General features: G+C 40.8%; 1 protein-coding gene across 8 annotated transcripts in view; it reads left to right on the forward strand.

Annotated features, from left to right (window-relative positions):
- Positions 1-25,222, forward strand: part of Usp54 (ubiquitin specific peptidase 54) — a 126,023-nt gene that overhangs the window by 56,163 nt on the left and 44,638 nt on the right. For all 8 annotated transcript variants that reach the window (XM_042690268.1, XM_042690269.1, XM_042690266.1 and 5 more), the window contains exon 4: positions 24,127-24,261. In XM_042690268.1, the coding sequence (XP_042546202.1) occupies positions 24,127-24,261 (135 nt within the window). The remainder of the gene's footprint in view (positions 1-24,126; positions 24,262-25,222) is intronic.

The following is a 25,222-nucleotide window of genomic DNA, read 5'->3' on the forward strand; positions in this document are numbered from 1 at the left end:
TTGAGACCTTTTCAGAAAAGAAGTTGCTTGTGATGGATTGGTAACAAGCTTAGGGGATCAAAGGCTTTATTTTGGGACTTCATATCGCTAGGATTGTGTTGAATTTCTGGTATTTTCTAGATTACATCAATGTCTAATCAAATTAAGAGCTTTATTTTTCTTTTTGGTCTCTTTTGTTATGTTAGGAGTTTATTAAAGATTTGATTGTTTTTCCCTCTAAAGTATTTCTCCATCATGAAGTACTATGTAAATATTAATCAACTGAGCTATAGTCTGTATACTCTTTAATTTTAGGTGTCCTTGTTTGAAAATTCTTTCAACTTATTTTTTCTTGCTGGTCTTAGGGCTTGAACTCAGGGCCTTGGGTAACCATCTCTGAGCTTTTGTGCTCAAGGCTGACTCTCTACCACTTTGAGCCACAGCTCCACTTCGGTTTTCTGGTGGTTAATTGGAGATAAGAGTCTTGTGGACTTTCCTGCCCAGGCTGGCTTTGAACCTTGATACTCAGATCTCAGCCTCCTGAGTAGCTAGGATTACAGATATTAGCCACTGGTGCCTGGCATAATCATAGTGCTTTTTTTTTGTTTGTTTGTTTTTGGTTGGTCATGGGACTTGAACTCTGGGTCTGAGCACTGTCCCTCAGCTCTTCAGCTCATGCCCAGCACTCTACCACTTGAGCTACAGTGCCACTTCCGGTTTTCTGAGTGGTTTATCGGAAATAAAAGTCTCATGGCCTTTCCTGCCCAGGCTGGCTTTGAACCTTGATCCTCATATCTCAGCCTCCTGAGTAGCTAGGATTACAGGCGTGAGCTACCGGTGTCAGGCATAATCATAGTTTTTAAGAGATAGTCTTGTATCTGGGTGGGAGAGAAAGAAAAGGAATGGTGAGTCTATGAGGTGTAAACCTCTGAGATACCATCAGTGTGTCTGGATCTTTCTATGGATGTCTCTTTCTGTTCCCCACTTAAAAATATTTTTATAGAATATGAAAATAATGTCGTTCATAACTGAATTAGATTCTTGGTAGTTTAACAAATAAAAACAAAGATATAGAGATTAGGTAGGAGGAAACAAAGTTGTCATTATTTTCAGGTGAAGTGATTGACTATCTAAAAAAAAAAACCCTACAGGACTGGGAAGTTGGCTCAGTGGTAGAATGCTTGCCTCACATGGCCCTGGGTTCGATTCCTCAGCACCACATACACAGAAAAAAGCGGGAAGTGGTGCTGTGGCTCAAGTAGACAGCGCCCAGCCCCAGAGTTCAGACTCCACGACTGGACCCAAAAAAAAAAAAAAAAATCCTAGCCTGATGATATGACTCAGTGGTAGAGTGCTGAGGTTCTGTTTTTTTTTTTTTTTTTTTTTTTTAAGTATTTGTTGATTGATTGGTTGTCAGTTGTGGGATTTCAACTTAGGGCTGCCTGCCTGCCTGCCTGCCTGCCTGCCTGCCTGCCTGCCTGCCTGCCTGCCTGCCTGCCCTCCCTCCCTCCCTTCCTTCCTTTTTTTGTTGTTGTGGGGCCTGAACTCTGGGTCTGAGCACTGTCCCCCAGCTCTTCAGTTCAAGGCTAGTGCTCTACCACTTGAGCAAGAGCTCCATTTGTGGCTTTTTCTGCTTATGTGGTGTTGAGGAATCGAACCCAGGGCCTCAGGCATGCAAGGCAAGCACTCTAACCACTGAGCCACCTTTCCAGTCCAGGTCCTGGGTTTTATCCTCAGCAACACACACACACACACACACACACACACACACACACACACACACACACACACACACACACACACACACACACACACACACACACTCAGGCATGCAAGGCAAGCACTCTAACCACTGAGCCACCTTTCCAGTCCAGGTCCTGGGTTTTATCCTCAGCAACACACACACACACACACACACACACACACACACACACACACACACACACACACACACACACACACACACACACACACACACACACACACACACACACACACACACACACACACACACACACACACACACACACACACACACACAGCTTGGGGACTGTGGAACATACCTTATATTTAGGTCAGCTACTTAGTGTCTGAGGGAGGAAGATTTCTTGGGTCCATGATTTCAAGGCCAGCTTGGCAACATAGCAAACTCCCTTCCACATACTAAACAGACTTGTGGCTGGGGGTAGGACTTAAGTGGTAGAGTGTTTGCTTCCTAAGCTTAAGGCCTGGAGTTCAAACCCCAGTATGGTTGGAGTGGGGGGAGGGAACAAAACAAATTCAACTTTTCTTGAAATTTCATTGGGTGGATTTTGTTTTGTTGTTGTTATCTTTGTTTTGTTTTTCTGCATGCTCAGTAGGTCCCTTCTGCTCATATCTTACTCACCTGAGCTAATCATCTTGTCTCTCTTGAACCACAAGGAAGTACCATCCCATTGTGATCCTCAGGATAAGGAGAAATATTTGCCAAACAGTAATAATAACTGTCACGCTTTCTAGACCTAAAAAAAAAATCTATTAATGCAGGCTCATTCCTGTATTTCTAGCTACTTGGAAACCTGACATTGTTGGGATCATATTTCAATGTCAGCCCAGGCAGAAAGAAGTTCACAAGACTGCTTTTCAACAAAGTGCTGCATGCCTGTTAGTCTAGTCTACCACGAGGTTAAGCGTATTTGGGTCTTACCCAGGAATGTACCTGGGTAAGAAGTGAGACCCTATCTCAACAATAACCAGCAAAAAGCAGGGCTATTTAGCAAACTTGAGGTCCAGAACTCAAGCTCTAATACTGCCAAAAAAATACATAAATAAATAAAACATAATATAGTTTAACTGGGTGCTGTTAGTTCATGTCTGTAATCTAGCCATTCAGAAGGTTGTGACTTGGAGGACTGAAGTTTGAAGCCAGTTAAGCAGAAAAGGTCTCAAGGCAGATCTCCAATTAACCAGCAAAATTCTTTTTCTTTTTCTTTTTTTTTTTTTTTGTGCTGGTACTGAGGCATTGTAATCTTGTATGACTTTTTCCACTCAAGGCTATAGTTCGATCACTTGATCTGAGGGTTTAATCTGTTCAGGCTGGCTTCCAACTTCAAGATTAAGCTGTTGGTCAATAAGGGACTGGGAGGAGAGAAAGCAATAGAGGTTTTTTTTTTTTTTTTTAAATTTCTTTATTGAGATTAAGTGATTACATAAATTTCAGTGTTGTGGGATAGTGATATTAACTAAAGTCATTTTAACCTTTATAAGGCAAATTGTCACTATCATGGTCTATAAAGCTTGTGAACTCTACAAACTTAGACAATACAACTTTTTTTTTGATCCTGGGGCCTGAACTCTGGGCCTGGGCACTGTCCCTGAGCTCTTCAGCTCGAGGCTAGTGCTCTACCACTTGAGCCACAGCGCCACTTCCAGCTTTCTCTGCTGATGTTATGAGGTGCTGAGGAATCGAACCCAGGGCCACATGCATGCAAGGCAAGCACTTTACCACTGAGCCACCTTCCCTGCCCCAATACAACTATTTCTTCCAAATCCAGTGATATGTTCATTTCTTTCCTTTTGCTTAATGTAAGCTGTTCCCTCTTTCTCTCTCATGAGAGGGTTGTTTTTAATATATGTACATGCATATATTATATTCAGATACTATAAACATATATACATATATGTGTATATCTGAAGTACCATTGTGAAACCCCTGGTGTAATTATTACACATTTAAGAAAATGAATAACAGGGAAGTAAAACAGGCTCATATGGAGGGCACCATTTGTGTTGTTTGTGTGGCTAATGGAGAGTGTGTACAAATGAAAATATTTGATATAAGGAAATTAGTTGAAATTGTTTTAAGAAGGAGAGAGAGTAATAGACAGGAGAGATTGATTAGATACATTGTTTGTATGCATGGGAATGTTACAATGAACCTCCCCCCCTCATATAACTAATGTATTCTAATAAAAAATTTAAAGTTTTAGGAGAAGCAGAGAGTTCAAGCCCCATAGCTGACCAAAACACAAAAAAAAAGCAGAGAGAAAAAAATAATGATTTCAAAGATAGGGGAAGAGTTATTAAATAAAACGTGAGTGAAGTGTTGTATCTAAAAACAGTAATCCTACTTACCTGGGAGGCAGAAATTGGGGATGGTAGTTCAAGCCTAGTTTCATCATTATGAAACTCAATCTCGATTAATGATTGAGCATGTTGGTACACATCCAGCTATAGGGGAAGCAAAATGTCTGTGTGCATTGGCATGTGCCTCTCATCTCAGTGACATAGGAAAGCACAGGAAGGAGGATCACAGTCTAGGCCAGCTTAGAAATTAAGTGAGGAACTACATTGAAAATAACCAACACAAAGTGGATTGCAAGTGTGGCTCAAGTGGTAGAGCACCTTTCTCACAGATGCAAGGTTTTGAGTTTAATTTCTTATACCGCACACACACAGAAAAGACATAAAAAGTATACAGCTAAAAAACTGATATACTTTACTATAGATAATTAAAAAATTTCTCTTCACCAAAAAACTCCATAGAGAGGAAACAGGCTATAAACCGGAAGAAAAGATATAAAATACATACTCAGCTTACAAAGGATTATTATCCAGTATAGAATTCCTGGGAACTTCAATAAAGAATAAGTAAAAAAATCAGTAAGTCAAGGGAAAACTTGATGCAGATATTTCCCAGAATAGGATACCCAGATGATCTCAAAGCATGTGTATGTTGCTTACTCAAATGAATAATCTAAGAAACGTAAAGGAAACCATACCCTTTATGCTGATAAAAATTTAAATATCTGGCTGGGCGCCTGTAATCCTAGCTACTTAGGAGGCTGAGATCAGAGGATCGTGGTTCAAAGCCAGCCCGAGCAGGAAAGACCATGAAACTCTTATTTCCAATAAACCACCAGAAAACCGGAAGTGGCTGTGTAGCTCAAGTGGTAGAGCACTAGCCTTGAGCTGAAGAGCTGAGGGACAGCGTTCAGGCCCAGAGTTCAAGCCCCACGACCAACCAAAAAAAAAAAAAAAAGAATTTAAATATCTGATAAACTTGTTACCGAAAAGGTGAAATCATGAGAACTTCATACAATACTGGTTGGAATAGTAATTTTAGTTTGTGATTACTTACACACAACCTGTTAGGTATTTGTTGTAGGAAACTTCTTTATACAAAAGAAGATATAATTTTGTTGCTATGCATAGTGGTACATGCCTATAAGCCTAGCTAATCAGAAGGTAGAGGTAGGAAAGATTATGGTTTGAGGCAAAACTTCAGTGAGCTCCCTTATCATCTCAACCAATAAGTTGAATGTAGTGATACACCCCTTTTATACTAATATAGGAAGATCATGGTCCAAGTTGACCTGGGCATAAGTGGGGGATTCTCTTTGAAAAATAACTAAAACAAAAAGGACTGGGAGGTAGCTCAAATGGTAGAGTGCATGCCTATCTAGCAAATACAAAGCTCCAAGTTTGTCAGACTCTAGTACTGTCAAAAAACCAAAACAACAAAATATCAATGTGTAAAGTATCATTTTTGTGTGTGTGATTATACAAAAATGGACTACGTAGATTTAAAAATGATGACTTATACTCATATTAAGGTACTATATAGGGGTAAAAAATGATAGCTTGCCATTATTTGTGTCAATTTGGAAATATCTCAAAAACACCATAGTGAATTAAATAAAGGAAATCTTACAAAGACAATAGCAACTGATTATATACAAATAAAAAATAAGCAAAGCTATATATTGTTCAGGGGGTAAATACATGTGGCTAAACTGGAGAAGAAAAGGGAATGGTTTTCACAAAATTTAGGATAGTGTTTATCTGAGGAAGTACAGCTCATTGTTTATATTTCCATTCATGAATTAGATGGTGGATACGTGAATATTTATTCTTTTTTGGTTATACATATATGTACAAATATATTGATCCTTTGTGTGAAGTTTTTTTTTTTTTTTGTGGGTTGTGGGGCTTGAACTCTGGGCCTGGGCACTGTCCCTGAGCTCTTCAGCTCAAGGCCAGTGCTCTACCACTTGAGTCACAGCACCACTTCCAGTTTTTTGGTGGTTAATTGGAGATAAGAGTCCATGGACTCTTCCCCAGGCTGGCTTTGAACTGTGGTCCTCAGATCTCAGCTTCCTGAGATTATAAGCGTGAGCCACCGGCACCCAGCTGTGTGAGGTTTTTATTATAAAGTATAGAAGAGTATTGCAATTATTCTAGAAAGCATTCTAATGTATAAAGTAGAAAACTGAAAATTGCATGAGTTCCATCACAGGTTGTTATTTCTCTATTTTCAATTTGGTCTCTAGTATTTCTGGTAGTAAGTCTTCAAAAAATTTTTTTCCCCAGATCCCTAAGTTCTTCTCTATCTGTAGTATTTTCCTATATCATTTGATTTAAACTAAGAATATGGTTGGGAATTTGACTTAGTGGTAGTGCCTAGCATGCATGAAGCTCTGGGTTCTATTCCTCAGTACCGCATACACAGAAAAAGCCAGAAGTGGGCTGGGAAGGTGGCTCAGTGGTAGAGTGCTTGCCTTGCATACATGAGGCCCTGGGTTTGATTCCTCAGCGCCACATAAGCAAAAAGAAAAAAGCCAGAAGTGGTGCTGTGGCTCAAGTGGTAGAGTGCTAGCCTTGAGCTGAAGAGCTGAGGAACAGCACCCAGGCCCAGAGTTCAGGCCCTACGACCGGACTCAAAAACAAAGTTAAAAAAAAAAAAGAAAAAGCCAGAAGTGGTGCTGTGGCTCAAGTGAGCACAGAGGCTCAGGAACAGAGCCCAGGCACTGAATTCAAGCCCCAGGACTGGCAATAAATAAAGAAAATAAATAAATAAATAAATAAGACTGTCCTGGAGTGCTATTTTGAAGTTGCTCTTTTAGATTTTTGAAACGGCTCTCAATTAGCTCTTAAATCATTTAAAAAATGCATGATTATAGACATTTTAAAACCTAACTTCACACTTTCTTTTCCTCTACTTTCTATATCTTATTTCCCAGCATTCTCCATTTCATTCACGAGAGCAAATAGTGTACTTACTGTGCCTCTTAGACATTTCAGATTTTAATCACTTGCCTGGACTGCTCACTCTCCCCTTTGCCAAACCATGTCCACACTTCAGAACTTTTTTTTTTTTGGCCGTGTGGAGCTTGAACTCAGGGCCTAGGCTATGTTCCTGAGCTTTTTTTACTTAAGACTAGTGCTCTACCACTTAGTGCCACTTCTAGTTTTCTGGTGGTTGATTGGAGCTGAGTGTCAAGGACTGTCCTGCCGGGGCTGGCTTTGAACTGACATCCTCAGATCTCAGTCTCCTGAGTAGCTAGGACTATAGGCTGAGCTATTGGTGTCCAGAACTAGAATATGTGAGAGAGGGGGTGCGTGTGTGTGTGTGTGTGTGTGTGTGTGTGTGTGTGTGTGTGTGTGTGTGTGTACCAGCTCTGGTACACTCAGAGCCTGAGCTTTTGTGCTGAAGAGTAGCACTCTACTGCTTGAGCCACAGCTCTACTTCAGACTTTTTGGTGGTAAACTGGAGATAAAACTCTTATGGACTTTCCTGTCTGAGATCCTCAGATCTCAGTCTACTAAGTAGCAGGATGAGAGATGTAAACCTCTGGTGCTTGGCTTCAGATTTTTTTGTCAGTCGTGGGGCCTGAACCCTGGGCCTGGGTGCTGTCCCTCAGCTTTTCAGCTCGAGGCTAGTGCTCTACCATATGAGCCACAGTGCCACTTCTGGCTTTTTCTCCTTATGTAGTGTTGAGGAATGGAACCCAGGGCCTCATGCATGCAAGGCAAGTACTCTACCACTGAGCCACTTTCCCAGCCCCGATTTTTTATTTTATTTTATTTTATTTTTTATTGTGAAAATACTGTACAGAGGGGTTACAATTACATGGGCAAGATAATGAGTACGTTTCTTATCAAGCATTGCCGATTTTTTTTTTTAAACAGGAAAGTCTAAAATTCCTTAGTTTGAAGTACTTTATGAGAACTTGCCAATTCTGTCAACTCAGATTTCATTATATTGGAGCAAAAATTTTCACTTTTTTTTTTTTTTTTTTTTTTTTTGGGTCCTGTCGTGGGGCCTGAACTCTGGGCCTAGGCCCTGTCCCTCAGCTTTTCAGCTCAAGGCTAGCACTCTACCACTTGAGCCACAGCGCCACTTCCGGCTTTTTTCTTTTTGCTTATGTGGTGCTGAGGAATCGAACCCAGGGCCTCGAGCATGCAAGACAAGTGCTCTACCACTGAGCCACCTTCCCAGCCCCAAATTTTCACTTTTGAATTTACCCTTAACAAGTAAACCAAACTATACAAAAACACTAACATGTTTCTAGATGAATAGGCTGGTAGACTTTCCTACATCCAATTTTAATAAGAAGAATGTCCTTTTGTGTCTTGCTGAAAGATACATATAAAACACCTGATTTTCCAGGTAGGTACCTTGCATTAGTTCCTAAAATTTGCTTACCATTAACCTTATGGAAGTATCTTTTGGTTCACATCTGTATTATTTTTGTTTTTTTATTTTCTGAACATTTGTCAGTATTTCTGTCCTTGTGCTTTACATAGGTGCTATAGTATATGTTGTATTAAATACTTAGAATTGCTTTACTTGATTTGTACATAATATTTGTAATCATTTCTTTGGGTTCTGAAAAATGTAAAATTTTTTATTTTGTTTTGTTTTTACCAGTCCTGGGGCTTGAACTCTGGGCCTGGGTGCTGTCCCTCAGCATTTTAGCTCAAGGCTAGTGCTCTACTACTTGAGCCACAATGCCACTTCCTGTTTTTCTTGTGGTTAATTGGAGATAAGAATCTCACAATATTCCTTCCTGTACTGGCTTTCAACCGCAATCCTCAGATCTCAGCCTCCTGAGTAGTTGGTTTTTTCTGTTTATGTGGTTTTGAAGAATCAAACCCAGGGCTTCATGTATGCTAGGCAAGGACTCTACCACTAATCCACATTCCCAGCCGAATATAATGTTTTTTCTATGATACTTGATATTAAGTTTATATAGTAATTTCACCCTCCAAATCATTCATGAAAGTTACAAATGACTTTTGTTTAAAAGAATTTGTAGCTGAGGGACAGTGGCTCATGCCTGTAATACTAGCTACTCAGAAAGCTGAGATCGGAGGATCTTGGTTCAGATCCAGCTTGGGCAGGAAGGTCCATGAGACTCTTATCTCCAGTTAACCACCAGAAAACTGAAGTGGTGCTGTGGCTAAAATGGTAGAGCACTGGCCTTGAGCTGAAGAGCTCAGGATGGGCCCTAGGCCTAGAGTTCAAGCCCCACCAATGACCCCCCACCCCAAAAAAAAAAAAAAAAAAAGAATTTGTGGTGTCTTACTCTGAACTGGATAACTACCAACTCTGTCTTAGCAAATAAAAGTTTATGTACTAATTACTGGGTTCTCTCAATATCTCCAAATTATTTTAATCTAATATCAATAAAAGGGTTTTCCTGACTTAAATTGTCATTGCTAGAGCCCAGAGCCCTTATTTATTATTTATATTTGATCTGCTCTTATATCCACAGTCCCCATGGTATGCTTTACTTGGTGTTGGCTTATTTATTTATCTTTGTTCAAGGGAGGAAATCCATCCTCTGTACTTAGTATGCTACAAAGATTTTGTTCCCCTTCCAGGGATTGTACTAGAGACTTTACAGTGCCAGGATGTAGGACAGAGTGTTTTTTGTTATGGGCAATGAAGAATGTTGCATTGATGATCAAATTTAACAAATTTCAACTAGTGTTTTTCCTTTTAAAAATGTTAGTGTGAGATGCAGAAGCTGTGATATGGAATTCATAGGGACTTGGCTGGTGGGGAAGAAAATAGGTTTTGTATATAAGATGTCCTGAAATGCCCATATCTACAGAGCAGTTAGATTGTTCTGATGGAACAGGAAAGCGTGGGTTCTGTTGATAGTCCACTTGTTAACTGGGGGAAATTTGAGAATGCAGGGTACAAATCCCTTAATATTTTCTGAGCTGTACTATGTAGTTGTTTCTTTTTTAGCTAATGAAGCATAAACACATGAAATAAGATGGTATAAGAAATTATTCATTGTTCATTATTATTCTAGTCTTATTTATTAGATCAAAGAAATGGACTTCATTACTAGTGTTAGTGAAGAGTAAACTCATTATCCTGCTCTACTATTCAAGTAAGACATTGGATTTCTAGTATTTTCCTCACAAGTTTTAGCTAGTATTAAACAGTTCACACATAAGAAAGTATATCTTTATGTCTTATCCAAATATTATATTCCTGCATCTTGAATAGGAGCATATTTGTGTGGTTCCTTGATTAATCCCCTGTAGTCCCTTTTCTTTTCTTTCTTTTCTTTTTTTGGTGTTTTGTGTGTGTGTACTATTACTGGCACTTGAACTCAGGGCCTTGTGCACTCACTTGGCTTTCTTGCTCAGGTTGGGGCTCTACCATTTGAACTACACTCAGGTGTTGTGCTGGTTAATAGGAGATGGAATCTTATAGACTTTTCTTTTTAGGCTGGCTTCAAGCCTCAGTCCTTACATCTTAGCCTCCTGAGAAGCAAGGTTTACAGGTGAGAGACTTAGACACCAAGCCTTCTTTAGTCTTAAAGTCCTCCTAGACTGGCTAGTCTAAATATTCTCAACTAATTTAACCATTGAAACAATTTGACTAATATAAAACTGAATCCTTCAACTTTTTAAAAAATTGATATTCAGAATTGTAGGTGATATTTAACTAGAAGGGTATGGACCACAAAGAAAAATACATGTCATTTCATTATTCATTGTTTTCCAGACACAATCTCAAAATCTTTGTAGGTATCTAAAAGAGTCCCTTCTCTTAAGTAAATAAAGTATTGAGTTCAAAGATTTGATTTAGCCAGGTGCCAGTGGCTCACACCTATAGTCCTAGCTACCCAGGAGACTGAGATCTGAGGATCATGGTTCAAAGCCAGCTAGGTAGGAAAGTCAGTGAGACTCTTATCTCCAATAAACAACCAGAAAACTGGAAGTGGCGCTGTGGCTCAAGTGGTACTGACCTTGAGCTGAAGGAAGATCTCAGTGACAACGCCCAGGCTCAGAATTCAAGCTCCACGACTGACTAAAAAAAAAAAAAAAAAAAAAAAAGATTTGATTTGAAAACTCTTACTAATCTATGGGGTCCTTCTTTTTTTTTTTTTTTTTTTTTTTATTGTGACAAAACTAATGAATTGATTTATATTATGTAAAATCTCAACACTAGCTTGTTATATCCTACTAAAAGTTGAGCTATCTTATGGTGAATTTGCCCATTTTTGTCTCTGTGTTTTGTCTCTGTTATTGAAACATCTTAGTGTTTATTTCCTTTTTTTTTTTTTGGTTGTGGGGCTTGAACTCTGGGCCTGAAAGCAGTCCTTCAGCTCTTCAGCTCAAGGCAAGCACTCTATCACTTGAGCCACTGCACCACTTCCAGTTTTCTGAGTGGTTTATTGGAGATAAGAGTCTCACGGCCTTTCCTGCCCAGGCTGGCTTTGAACTGCAATCCTTAAATCTCAGCCTCCTGAGTAGCTAGGACTATAGGCATGAGCCACTGGCACTCGCCACATCTTAGTGTTTCTGTGTCTCTTTGTATGTAGGTGTTCATTTTGTATCAGCAGCAGGAATGAATATGATAGGTAGCTTTTTCTCTTTTCTTTTCGGGTCCGGTTGTGGGGCCTGAACTCTGGGCCTGGGCGCTGTCCCTCATCTCTTCAGCTCAAGGCTAGCGCTCTACCACTTGAGCCACAGCACTACTTCCGGCTTTTTTTTTTTTGCTTATGTGGTAGTGGGGAATCGAACCCAGGGCCTCACGCATACAAGGCAAGCGCTCTATCACTGAGCCACCTTCCCAGCCCTGGATGAAGAATTTCTATTAGCCTGGGCATGATGGCTCATGCCTGTAATACCAGCTACTCAGAAAGCAGAGAGGTGGAAATTATGTTTTAGGATATTCTGGGCAAAAATTTGAGATTTTTTTCCCTCCTCTACTCAACCAGTAAGTCATGTGTATTGGTATAAGCCTGGTATCCTAGCTAGTTGAAGGGCTTAGGCAGGAGGATCATGGTCTATGGCCTACTTAAGCAAAATTTCAAGACCCTGCTTGAAAAATAACTAATGTGGAAAAACATTGGGTATGTAGCTCAAGTAGATAGAGTACCTGTTGCCTGGTAAATGTAAACCTTTTGAGTTCAAACCTCAGTACCACCTCTTCCTCCCAAAGCCCCCCCCCCACCAAACCAAACCAAAAAACATTCCTAGTAAGCTGCTCTTTTTGGGATGTAATAATCTTTTTTCTTTCTTTCTTTTCGGTCATGGGGCTTGAACTCTGGGCCTGGGCGATATCCCTGTGCTCTTCAGCTCAAGGTTAGCACTCTATCATTTGAGCCACAGCACCACTTCCGGTTTTCTGGTGGTTAATTGGAGAAAAGAGTCTCACGGAGTGCTGGGAAGGTGGCTCAGTGGTAGAGTGCTTGCCTTGCATGCCTGAGGCCCTGAGTTTGATTCCTCAGCACCACATAATTAGAAAAAGCCAGAAGTGGCTCTATGGCTCAAGTGGTAGAGCACTAGCCTTGAGCTGAAAAGCTGAGGAATATCGCACCCAGGCCCAGAATTCAAAAACCTATGACCAACCAAAAAAAAAAAAAAGAGTCTCACGGACTCTTCTGCCTGGGCTGGCTTTGAACTGCAATCCTCAGATCAGCCTCCTGAGAAGCCAGTATTACAGACGTGAGCCACTGGCCCCCAGCAGCGATATAGTAATGGCTATGTTTTAAATAAATAGTTTTTTTTTTGGGGGGGGGGCTCAGTCATGGGGCCTGAACTCTGGGCCTGGGTGCTGTCCCTCAGCTCTTCAGCTCAAGGCTAGCACTCTACCACTTGAACCACAGCGCCACTTCTGGCTTTTTTTTTTTCTGCTTATGTGGTGCTGAGGAATCGAACCCAGGGCCTCAAGCATGCAAGGCAAGCGCTCTACCACTGAACCACCTTGCCAGCCCCTAAATAGTTATTTTTTAGAAATACTTTCTGAAGGGCTAGGAAGGTGGCTCAGTGGTAGAGTGCTTGCCTTGCATGCATGAGGTCCTGGGTTCTATTCCTTAACACCACATAAACAGAAAAAGCTGGAAGTGACGCTGTAGCTCAAGGGCTACAGCACTAGCCTTGAGCTAAAGAGCTGAGGGACAGCATCTAGGCACAGAGTTCGAGCCCCATTACTGACCAAAAAAAAAGAAAAAAAAGAAATTTATGGATGCAAAATGTATGGCTTCCGGGGCTGGGAAGGTAGCTCAGTGGTAGAGCGCTTGCCTTGCATGCATGAGGCCCTGGGTTCGATTCCTCAGCACTATATAAGCCAAAAAGAAAAAAAGCCGGAAGTGGTGCTATGGCTCAAGTGGTAGAGCGCTAGCCTTGAGCTGAAGAGCTGAGGGACAGCGCCTAGGCCCAGAGTTCAAGCACCATGACCGGACCTTCCCCTCCCCCTCCCACCCCCCAAAAAAATGTATGGCTTCAAAACAATCTGATAGGATTAATGAGTGTGGTGGTATAGATGAAATAAGACTGGCCATAATCTGATACTGGTTTAAGCTGGGTGAAGGCTGTATGAGAGGTTGCCACAGTCACTCAAGTGGTTGAGGGCTAGCCTTGAGCAAAAGAAGCTCAGGGACAGTGCCTAGGCCCTGAGTTCAAATCCCAGGTCTGGCAGCCAAAAAAAAAAAAAGTAGCGTTTGCCTTCCTATTCTGTTTGCTTTTTGTATATTTGAAATTTTCTACAATAAAATGTTAAAAATCCATTGTTATTTTGGGTGACAAAAGTGTAAACATTTGGATACTCTTTATCCTTTTTTAAATTTTTTTTGTATGGTCCTAGGGTTTGAATTCAGGGTCTGGGCACTGTCCCTAAGCTTTTATAAGTGGAGCCACAGATCCACTTCCAGTTTTTTTTTGTTTTTTTTTTTGGGGTCCAGTCGTGGGGCCTGAACTCTGGGCCTGGGCGCTGTCCCTCAGCTCTTCAGCTCAAGGCTAGCACTCTACCACTTGAGCCGCAGCGCCACTTCTGGCTTTTTTCTTTTTGCTTATGTGGTGCTGAGGAATCGAACCCAGGGCCTCAAGCATGTAAGGCAAGCGCTTTACCACTGAGCCACCTTCCCAGCCCCACTTCCAGTTTTTTTTTGTGGTTAATTGGACACAATAGCCTCATGGACTTAACTGCCCAGGCTATCTTTGAATCATGATCTTTAGCTCTCAGCCTCCTGAGTAGCGAGGATTACAGGCATGAGCCATGGATGACTGGCTCTTTCCTCATTTTGAAACAGAATTTTCAACATGCTTTTGAACACACAAAACCAGTAAAAATTCTTTTTATTTTTTTTTCTAGCAATCAACAATCATCAAAGACTAACTCCCTTATTGTATCTTTTTTTTTTTTTTTTTTTCTGTCAGTCATGGGGCCTGAACTCTGGGCCTGGGCGCTGTCCCTCAGCTCTTCAATTCAAGGCTCGCATTCTACCACTTGAGCGATGGCATCACTTCTGGCTTTTTTTTTTCTGCTTATGTGGTGCTGAGGAATCGAACCCAGAGCCTCATGCATGCAAGGCAAGCACTCTACCACTGAGCCACCTTCCCAGTCCCCCTTATTATATCTTTAGTGGGTTTTGGCCACATTTCAATTCTTTCATTTCTAGAAGTTGTAGAAAAAAGAGTGATATTAACAGCTAAAATAAAGAGCAATTGGGAAGGATAGATTAAGAAGGGAAATCCCCAGAACTGAACTAATGACAGAAATAAGGTGTATTGGATCTGTCAGAGATTAGTTGGGCTGCTGATAGGGGCACTTTTTACAGACATTGGGCCCAAAAAGCATTGATATTACTAACAACATTTCTTCCTTTCTTTCCTCTCTCCCTTCCTTTGTTAGATTGCAAGATTTTGTCTTTTAAAAAATTATTAGCACTGGGCTGGGCTGAGACTCACGCCTGTAATCCTAGCTACTCAGGAGGCTGAGATCTGTGGATCATGGTTCAAAGCCAGCCCAGGCAGGAAAGTCCATGAGATTCTTATCTCCGATAAACCACCAGAAAACCGGAAGTGGTGCTATGGCTCAAGTGGTAGAGCCCTCACCTTGAGCTGAAGAACGCAGGGAAAGCGCCCAGGCCCACAGTTCAAGCTCCACGACCGACGCCCCTCCCCCCCTCCCCAAAAATTAGCACAAGATTATTAGCATAAATTAATTATACAAAGGAGTTTCATTGTGATATTTGCAATATACATATAGTGCATTTTGATCAAATTTATCTGATCAGTATCATGCTTTCTTAACCCCACTCTCTACTCCTCTATTATTTTAAACAGTTTTTGTTGGGTTTCATTTCTTTCCTTTTTCTTTTTTGCCAATCATGGGGCCTGAACTCTGGGCCTGGGAGCTGTCCCTCAGCTCTTCAGCTCAAGGCTAGCACTCTACCACTTGAGCCACAGCACCACTTCCGGCTTTATGTGGTGTTGAGGAATCGAACCCAGGGACTCATGCATGCAAGGCAAGCTCTCTACCATTGAGTCACATTCCCAGCCCCAGGTTTCATTGTTTTCAAACATGCATAAAAATGTACTTCTATAATATTTACTTCCATCAGTTTTCTTTTAGTCTCCTCCCCAAACAGGAGCCCTTTTATAATGATACATATTATTGTTTTTGTTTGCTTGTTTTGTTAGTCATGGGGCTTGAACTCAGGACCTGGGCACTGTCTCTGAGCAGCTTTTGCTCAAGGCTAGCATTCTACCACTTGAGCCACAGTGCCATTACCAGCTTTTTCCATTTGTGTGGTGCTAAGGAATTGAACCCAAGGCTTTATGCATGCTAGGCAAGCACTCTACCACTAACCCACATTTTCAGCCCCATATTATTCTTTTTTTAGCTCTAATACCACAAATGAGTAAAAACTTGAACTGAGGACCCCTTGTTTTTACTTGGCTTTTTTTACTGATGGCTGGCACCCTACCACTTGAGCTATACCTCCAATTCCAGCTTTTTGCAAGTTAAGTAGAAATAGGAGTCTCTCATATTTGTGTATCTGGGCTTACTTTGAAATGTGATCATCAGAGCTTAGCCTCCCTAGTAGCTAAGGTTATAGAGGAGAACCCCCAGTACCTGGCAGTAATTGTCTTTCTGAGCTAGGCTTGTCTAACTAGCATCATGGTTTCCAAATCCATCCATTTTTTTTCTGCAAATAACATGTCATTTTTGTTTTATGGCTCCATTATATATATGTACCAACCTTTTTTTATCCAGTCATCGCTTGCTGGGCACCTAAACTGGTTTCATTCCTGGGCTATTGTAAATAGCATGCTATAAATGCAGTGTATATTTGTATGTTGATTCACATTTCTTTGAGTATATGCCAAGGAGTAGTATAGCAGGGTCAGAGCCTGCCTTTTTGACACCCACCTTCTCCACTCATAACTTCTTTTAGATGTAAGGCTAAGGAATTCTGAGAAAAATAAACAGCTCTTCTTTGCTTGTGTTTTGGCAGGGGGTGGATGGGAACCTTAAGCAACAGCTGCATTTGTAGATGCCAAAACACAAAGGATTTCTTTCTGTCTTTATGGCACATCTATCTTATTTACATGGTTTATGCTAATCCAAATAATTGTGTGCTCGTGTGGATAGAATTGTTTGCTACTGGATCCAAGAGAGATGGGTGGGGAAGCACCTGCTTTTAGTCATTAAAGTCTTGTTGTTTTTGTACTATCTCCAAGAAAACAGTTAACAGACAAAAAGTAATTTGCTATTTCATGAGAATAAAAAGGAATACCTCTTTTGTTTCACCCTGTGACAGTAAGCAGGGAGAAACCTCAAAGATATTTATTGAAATTGAGCCATCAGAGACCCCATAAGAAAAAGTGATAGCTGGGTTTTGGTTCTTCTTATTCTTTCTCTCCCTACCATAGAACTCAGCAATTGGATGAATACCAGTTTTTGTTCCTTATTGGTACTGCCACCTGTTTTTACTGCTGAACTAAATGTTCTTGGCTTTCTTTGGAGTGAACAGGATCTCCCTCTGGGAAAGGTGGGAGGAGGGTGAAAAAGGGAACAGGAGGAGGCCCGTTCCAGCCCCTGTGCTCATGTGAGAGGGACACACAGGGGTTAGTGTGCTGTCCTAACAGAAGGGCTTTGTGCTACAGCTTCTTCCAGAGTTGCAGCTTCACAGATGCATGCTGGATGGGCTCATGCTGCTTCATCCCTAATACACTTGCTTCTTTCTAACAATAGCAGAGTAAGACTGACAAGAATAATTTTAAAAATAGAGGAGAGGCCATTTTAATGCACCCAGTATGTATAGTACCTATAATTAGTGAACATAAATAATAAAATAAGAAAAGAATATGACGTGGAGATGTTGGCATCAATGAATACAAGAGCGAGAGCTGTTGTTTCCAGTCCACTTGGGTACAGGCAGAGCTCTAACCTTAGACCTTCCTTTTCTCTGATGAAACCCTAATTATCTAGGCCATAAGAAACCTGCCTGTCTTGAGTGAGAGCAACAGAATAGAAAATTAAATAGTCCTTTCTACCCAGATCTCAGAGATTGAGGATTCAGTTCAAGGTAGAAACATCAGGACTCTTCTTCAGCATAGAGCAGATAGACTTTTTAGTATCTTAAAATGACTCCTAAATTTGATGATGATGATGATGATACTTGATATTTAGGTGGCACTTTTATTACTAGACATGTCTAAGATTATCCATTGATCTATCTTAAGAAAAAATATTTTCACATAGATGTATATATGCATATATGTATTACAGTTATGATAGTCTATAGGTTAACTTATACATCTTAGATTGATATATATGTATAATTACACATATGTATATATGTTCATTTAATCCTCACATAATTCTAAGAGGTAACTGTTATTTACTGTCTTAAAGGAGAAAACTGAAATATAGGGAAGTTAAATAACTTGCTCAAGGTCACATAGCTAGTATAAGGGTTGGGAATTTTAATCTATTTTTGCTCTAGAATTGACGCTCTTAACTAGTATATTATTCTGTTTCTGATTGGAGCCTTGTTCTTTCTCAAGCAAGATCATCTGAACCACAGTGCATTAGAATAGTCTGACTTAATTGTTGAGGAAATTTTGCTGAGAAAAATGAAAGGCCTGGAGTTTACAAATGTTTGATTTTTTTCTTTTTCTTTCTTTTGCTCCATCATAGGGCTTTAACTCTAGGCCTGAGAACTAGCCGGGAGCTCAAGGCTAGTGCTCTGCTACTTTGAACCACAGTGGCACTTCCAGTTTTCTGGTGGTTAATTAGAGATAAGAGTCTCACAGACTTTCCTGCCTGGGCTGGCTTTGAACCCTGATCCTCAGATCTCAGCCTCCTGAGTAGCTAGGATTACAGGTGTGAGCCACCGGCACCCAGCCAAATGTTTGATTTTTATGGAGCTCTACTGGAAATAATTTTCTTTTGATTTGTTTTGGAGCCAGTTTTGGACTCCATACAAAGGACTAAACCTCAGGGGGCTGGGAAGGTGGCTCAGTAGTAGAGTGCTTGCCTTGTATGCATGAGGCCCTCAGTTCGATTCCTCAGTACCACGGAAGCAGAAAAAGCCAGAAGTGGGGCTGAGGCTCAAGTGGTAGAGTGCTAGAGTTCGTGCCCCATGACTGGCAAAAAAAAAAAAAAGGACTAAATCTCATTCATCCCTGGCTCTGGCGATAGGGTCTTTTTCAGCAGTCATATCTTACCAGTAACAATTAATACAAGTATCAGACTGGGAAGCAATATTGATCAATAGTTTTGCCAAACTGTGGTCATTTTTATAAAGCAAATATTATACAGTTTGTAGAAGTACTCATTTCTTCTCCTACTTTATTTTTCTTTATTTCTTAAAAGTTAAAAATCTGTAGGCTAGCATTCTAACACTTGAGATAACCAATTAAACAAGGGACTGACTTGATCTTAACTTTTGGTCTAGTTTAAAAGCTTTCTTTAAGCTTCTAACAATAAGCTATAGAAGTCCCTGTCCTGACTTAGCTGACTTTGTGCCAGACTTATAACTAGATCTTACGTTGTTCCAAAATAACTTGGAGTGATTGTGGTAGATTTCCTCCATAGCTTATTAAATAATACTAAATATATATTGCTAGCACTGCCTTCTTCATTTCATATAGAATCACTTATAAGGAAATAATAGTAAGTTACCCAAATCTGTTCTTGAGTTACTGTAGGAATGGATATTGAATATGTATGGGGAGGAAAGATGCTCACTAGTATCTTGAGCAGAGGTTAGGAACAGCCAGTTCTCAGGCCATCAAAAGGTCTGCAAAATCATCTGGTCTTGCCTTATCAAGGCACTTGCAGGCAAGACTTGAAATTAATAAATCTAAGAGCAGCATGTTTATTTTAAATTATTTGTAATAATGCCATAAATTTTCAGAGACAAGCAAGGAACACCCATTATCATACAGGACAAATAGAAATGCATGGCAGGATAGTTACATGTCCCTGTATTGTGATGACTCAGGATAGTCAGTGCCAGGAGGTCTGGGAGTATACATTTTGAAAGTATCTATACACTATGGCAAAACCTTGATGATAAAGCTGGTGATGATGAGACAAGATGTGATGAGACGATTCCTTGAGACATTGGCAATATTCTTTGTTGACACAGACAATAACTTCAACCTTTATCCACACATTTACAAAGAACAATCCTCACAAAAACTAAATCTCAGATGAAGATTAAGGAAATTACAGTACACAGAAAAGACATCATGAGGTGATAATATGAACATTGGATATGTTCCAAATCCAAGATGCAGGATTAGAACAGCAATAAAAGCACTGGCACACATATGCATGCACCCCACCCCTCAGTGGATAAGTTATTAAAACCTAAGTGGTGTCATGTCCTATAAATGATGACTACAAAGCAAAGTTGATAGAGAATGTGGATCTTTCCAAGAGAAATGGACACATGACTATTTTTATTGTTGTTGTTGAAGTCAGAGGCAAACCTGTATTCCTGGTTGGTGGCAATGTATTAGCAGTAGTGAAAAATCCATTCTGGAAAATCATTACATGATGAACTCAAAGATGGGAAGCTGAATGTGGGATTATGCAATTCAAGGCCAGTTCAGACATACAAGTTTACAAGATTGCATCTCAGCTGATGGCCAGGTGAGGGGGTACGCATCCTTCATCCCCAACAATACAGGGAAGCACAAGGAGGAAGAACAACACCCAAGCTGACCCAGGCATAAGTTAGCTTCTACCTAAAAAATGATCCTTTTATGTTATAGAGGTCTATATGCTTGGCTCCATTGGTAGAGTGACTTCTTAGCAAGCTCAAGGCCAGAAAGAAAAAAAAATATTATATAATGTTAGATACATACATACATGTAACATCCTACTCAAGGTAGCCTAGAAAACAACCATACTGTGTGGGTTCATGTTTTACCAATAAAAACTTATTTATTGAAATTAACAAGGATGTGCTTAATTTGTTTTGTTAGCCTATCATAAAAGGTTTTACTCTTTTTGGTCTCTGTTTTTCAAGTTTTCCTTTGTGTGATTAATCTTTGATGTACTTCAAGGCTTCTTTTGTAAAGCTGGTTTCCTGTAAGTGATGGTTCATGACAGTATAAACACAAGTGCTTACTGCTCAAGGTTTTGAGCAGGAGGCATTTTCCACCTATGAGGGAATTATCAATGCTATCTTACGTTCTACTGACTATCTTTCCTTCAACCTCCAGACACAGCCCATCTGTTCTCTCCCAGATCTCACTTGTTGGAGAACAGCTCATCATCTTTTGGAAAACAGCTCTTTTTTGAGGGTGGAGTCGTGTGGGGAGAGAGGGTTTTGCTTTGCAGTCCAGACTGGCCTTGGACTTGAAATCTTCCTGCCTCAACCTCATAACTGCTGGGATTATAGACATGCACCACTGCACCCAATTTCTTTTCAGTTTTATTTGACACATTTCAGTTTCAAAAACTTGTGAGAAAAGTGCCTTTTCTATAAAAGTAGCTTGCTTCCTTTCTGTCAATCTTTTTTTTGGGTCCGGTCGTGGGGCCTGAACTCTGGGCTTGGACGCTGTCCCTCAGCTCTTCAGCTCGAGGCTAGCGCTCTACCACTTGAGCCACAGCGCCACTTCCGGCTTTTTTCTTTTTGCTTATGTGGTGCTGAGGAATCGAACCCAGGGCCTCAGGCATGCAAGGCAAGCGCTCTACCACTGAGCCACCTTCCCAGCCCCATGAGAATCTTTTTTTTCTGAAAAGTTCCTGCTTTGGCCAGGTGGCTTGGCCTTGGTGAATTATACTTTAGGTACATCTTTTTCCTGCTGCATATATATTTTTTTTTTTGCCAGTCTTGGAGCTTGAACTCTGGGCTAGGGCATTGTCCCCAAGCTCCTTTTTGCTCAAGGCCAGCACTCTACCACTTGAACCACAGTGCCACTTCTGGGTTTTCTGGTGGTTAATTGGAGATAAGAGTCTCATGGCTGCTGGGCGCTGGTGACTCACGCCTGTAATCCTAGCTACTCAGGAGGCTGAGATCTGAGGATCACGGTTCAAAGCCAGCCCGGGCAGGAAAGACTGTGAGACTCCTATCTCCAATAAACCACCAGAAAACCAGAAGTGGCGCTGTAGCTCAAGTGGTAGAGCACTCGCCTTGAGCTGAAGAGCTGAGGGACAGCGCCCAGGCCCAGAGTTCAAGCCCCACGACCGACAAAAAAAAAAAAAAAAGTCTCATGGCGGGGTGGGGGAGGGGGGGATGGGGGGGGAGGGAGGCGCTGGGAATATGGCTTGGTGGTATAGTGCTTGCCTAGCATGCATAAAGCCCTGAGTTTGATTCCTCAGAACCACATAAACAGAAAAAGCCAGAAATGGTGCTGTGGCTCATGTGGTACAGGGCTAGCCTTGAGCAAAAGAAGCTCAGGGATAGTGCCAATGCCCTAAGTTCAAGCCCCAGGACTGGCAAAAAAAAGAGTGGCATAGACGTTCCTGCCCAGGCTGGCTTTGAACTGTGATCCTCAGATCTCAGCCTCCTAACTAAGATTACAGGCATGAACCACCAGCGCCTAGCTAAATTTTATGATTTTATTCTTTTTTTTTTTTTTTTTGGGTCCGGTCGTGGGGCCTGAACTCTGGGCCTGGGCGCTGTCCCTCAGCTCTTCAGCTCAAGGCTAGCATTCTACCACTTGAGCCACAGCGCCACTTCTGGCTTTTTTCTTATGTGGTGCTGAGGAATCTAACCCAGGGCCTCGAGCATGCAAGCCAAGCGCTCTACCACTGAGCCACCTTCCCAGCCCCTATGATTTTATTCTTACACCCTAAGAATGAAATTAGATAATACCTAAAATATATAGAATGACAGCAGTATGTGCCATAGAGAAAAACAAAGGTGAGGTTTAGAGATAGGGAGGGTAGAGCTTGCAATTTTAATAGATTAAGAAACACTTTTTTGAGATTATTTTTGTATAAATGCCTACAGTATATTAGTGACTGAGCCACACAGATACCTAGAAAAAGAGTGATCCAGACAGAGAAATCCATGTGCAAGTTCCCTAAGAGTCCAGACCATGCATGTTGGGTGTGGGGCCTAGCAAGAGGCCAGTATGGCAGGTATGGTAAATCAGGAATAGTCTAGTAGGTAGATGTAGACATCTTAGCTCTTTTTTTTTTTTTTTTTTGCCAGACTTGGGGCTTGAACTCAGGGCCTGGCGACTGTTCCTGAGCTTCTTTTGCTCAAGGCTAGAATTCTACCACTTGAGCCACGGCATCCTTTCCATCTTTTTGTGTTTATGTGGTACTGAGGAATTGAACCTTGGGCTTTATGCATGCTAGGCAAGCACTTTACAACTAAGCCACATTCCCAGCCCAGCTGTGTGTGTGTGTGTGTGTGTGTGTGTGTGTGTGTGTGCGTGCGTGCGTGCGTGCGTGCGTGCGCGCGCACATGCGCTTGTGTTTATGCTAGGGCTTGAACTCAGGGTAGTCTCAGTGCTCTCACTTGGCATTTTCACAAAAGGCTGGCACTTTACCATTTGAGCCACACCTCTACTTCTGGCTTTGCTAGTAAATTAGGAATATGAGTCTCACAGACTTTGCTGCCTGAGCTAGCTTTGAGGCAGGATCTTCATATCTCAGCTGTCTGATTACAAGCATTACAGGTAACTAGGATTACAGGCATGAGCCACTAGCATGTGGCTCATTCTTAACTCTTATAGTACTTTTTACTGATATATGAATTTTGTCATTTTGCTAACACTGGTATGCTTTGTGTATCCCTCATTCTACTAGAATTACTTATTCTATTCATCTTAATTTTGTAACAAATGTAACTTTTACTTCTGAGTATTTTGGTTCACATTCTGCTTTGAGGCTACGTATTCTGTTTTCATCATTTGACCTTGCCAGCCCAATATCCTTATAAATGTCCTTTCTACATCATCTATCTTAATCGATTATCAGTCATATCCACCATTGCCTTTTTTCTTTTTTGCTCCTTCTTCAAGTTTTCCCAATAAGCAAAATTTAGTAGGAGTTTTAACTACTGTGGAGAGACTACCAGGTTCTTCTGCAGATTGAGTAGCCTTTTTTTTTTTTTTAGACAACAACAACAACAAAAATAACACAAACATGGTCTATACTATTTGTATAGGTTGATCTTTAATACTGTATAACTCAGACTGGTTCTGAACTTTCAAACCTCCTTCCTCACTCCTTCTTGACAAGCAGCATTATGCCTAGATTGTTATATTCTTATTTATACTCTGAAATTTTTCTGTTACCTATTTGCCAATCCATTTACATGTAACTTCTTTTAACCTAAATATATTTTTTTTCTCTGACTTAAATGAAATAAAGTAACTGCATTAGATCCATTAATGACAAAGGGCCCTAGTGTGTTCTTGACAGCATCATACTTAGATGCAGGATCTATTGCAGAGCATGTCCTTCATTCTGACATTCATTTATTTTAAAATTACTAAGTGTGTGCATTTTAACCATGAGAAATAAATTTACTTCCATAGCTATCAACATAGAGATGCAAACATGGCAGACTGGGATGTGTAGAACTTTAATAACAGCATTGTGCTTTTTTTCTTTTCTTTTTCTCTTGTCTAACCTCTTCCCTACAGGGAATCTTTAACCAGTTTCAGTGTAGTAGTGAAAAAGTGCTTCCATCTGACACTCTCCGCAGTGCTCTGGCAAAGACTTTCCAGGATGAACAGCGTTTCCAGCTGGGAATTATGGATGATGCTGCAGAATGCTTTGTAAGTTCTGGCCTTTGCTCTTCTTTGATATGAGATGGGACTTTTTGATTTTCTCTGTCAGACAATGACTACTTTATGATGGAATTTATTGTGCCTGATCTCCATAGTTAAAAGTAGGAGTTTTTCCAGTTTCTTAGAGCTCTAGAGTATTCCTACTTTTACAGTGTATTATCTAGTGGGTTTATTGTTTTTCCCTCTGATTTTGGGTAGTTTGGTGCTTATAATTTCATAAAACTGTGGTCCTTGCCTTCAAGGAAGCCAAATCTTTATTAAAATACCAATTGCTAGACTCTACACTTAGAACACAAGATTATCCATCTCTGGCAAGTACCTAGATAATACTAATACTAATGGTGCTAGTCTGGAGACCACACCTTTTGAACTTTTCCATTTCTAAGATATTAAACAGAGAATATGATGATGCTATTGATAGACAGTTAAGTCATACTCATGACTGTAATATCCTAACTTTTCTAACTTCCTATTCTGTTCATCAATGTTTAAAAGACTTTCTTTGCAACCATTACAAATACATGAGAGTGCCAAATGATTGTAGTCCTAGCTACTCAGGAGGCTAAGATCTAAGGATTGTGGTTTGAAGCCAGCATGGGCAGGAAAGTCCATGAGATTCTTTTTGTTGTTGTTGGGTCCGGTTGTGGGGCTGGAACTCTGGGCCTGGGTGCTGTCCCTCAGCTCTTCAGCTCAAGGCTAGTGCTCTACCACTTGAGCCACAGTGCCACTTCCGGCTTTTTTCTTTTTGCTTATGTGGTGCTGAGGAATCGAACTCAGGGTGTCATGCATGCAAGGCAAGCGCTCTACCACTGAGCAACCTTCCCAGCCCCCATGAGATTCTTATCTTTGATTAACCACCAAAAAACCAGACGTGGAGCAGTGGCTTAGTGATAGAGTGCTAGCCTTGAGCACAAAAGCTCAAGGACAGTGACCAGGCCCTGAGGCCAGC

The sequence above is a fragment of the Dipodomys spectabilis genome, unplaced genomic scaffold (genome assembly GCF_019054845.1).
Source record: "Dipodomys spectabilis isolate Male_0828 unplaced genomic scaffold, ASM1905484v1 ptg000136l, whole genome shotgun sequence".
In the NCBI taxonomy this organism is placed as follows: Eukaryota; Metazoa; Chordata; class Mammalia; order Rodentia; family Heteromyidae; genus Dipodomys; species Dipodomys spectabilis.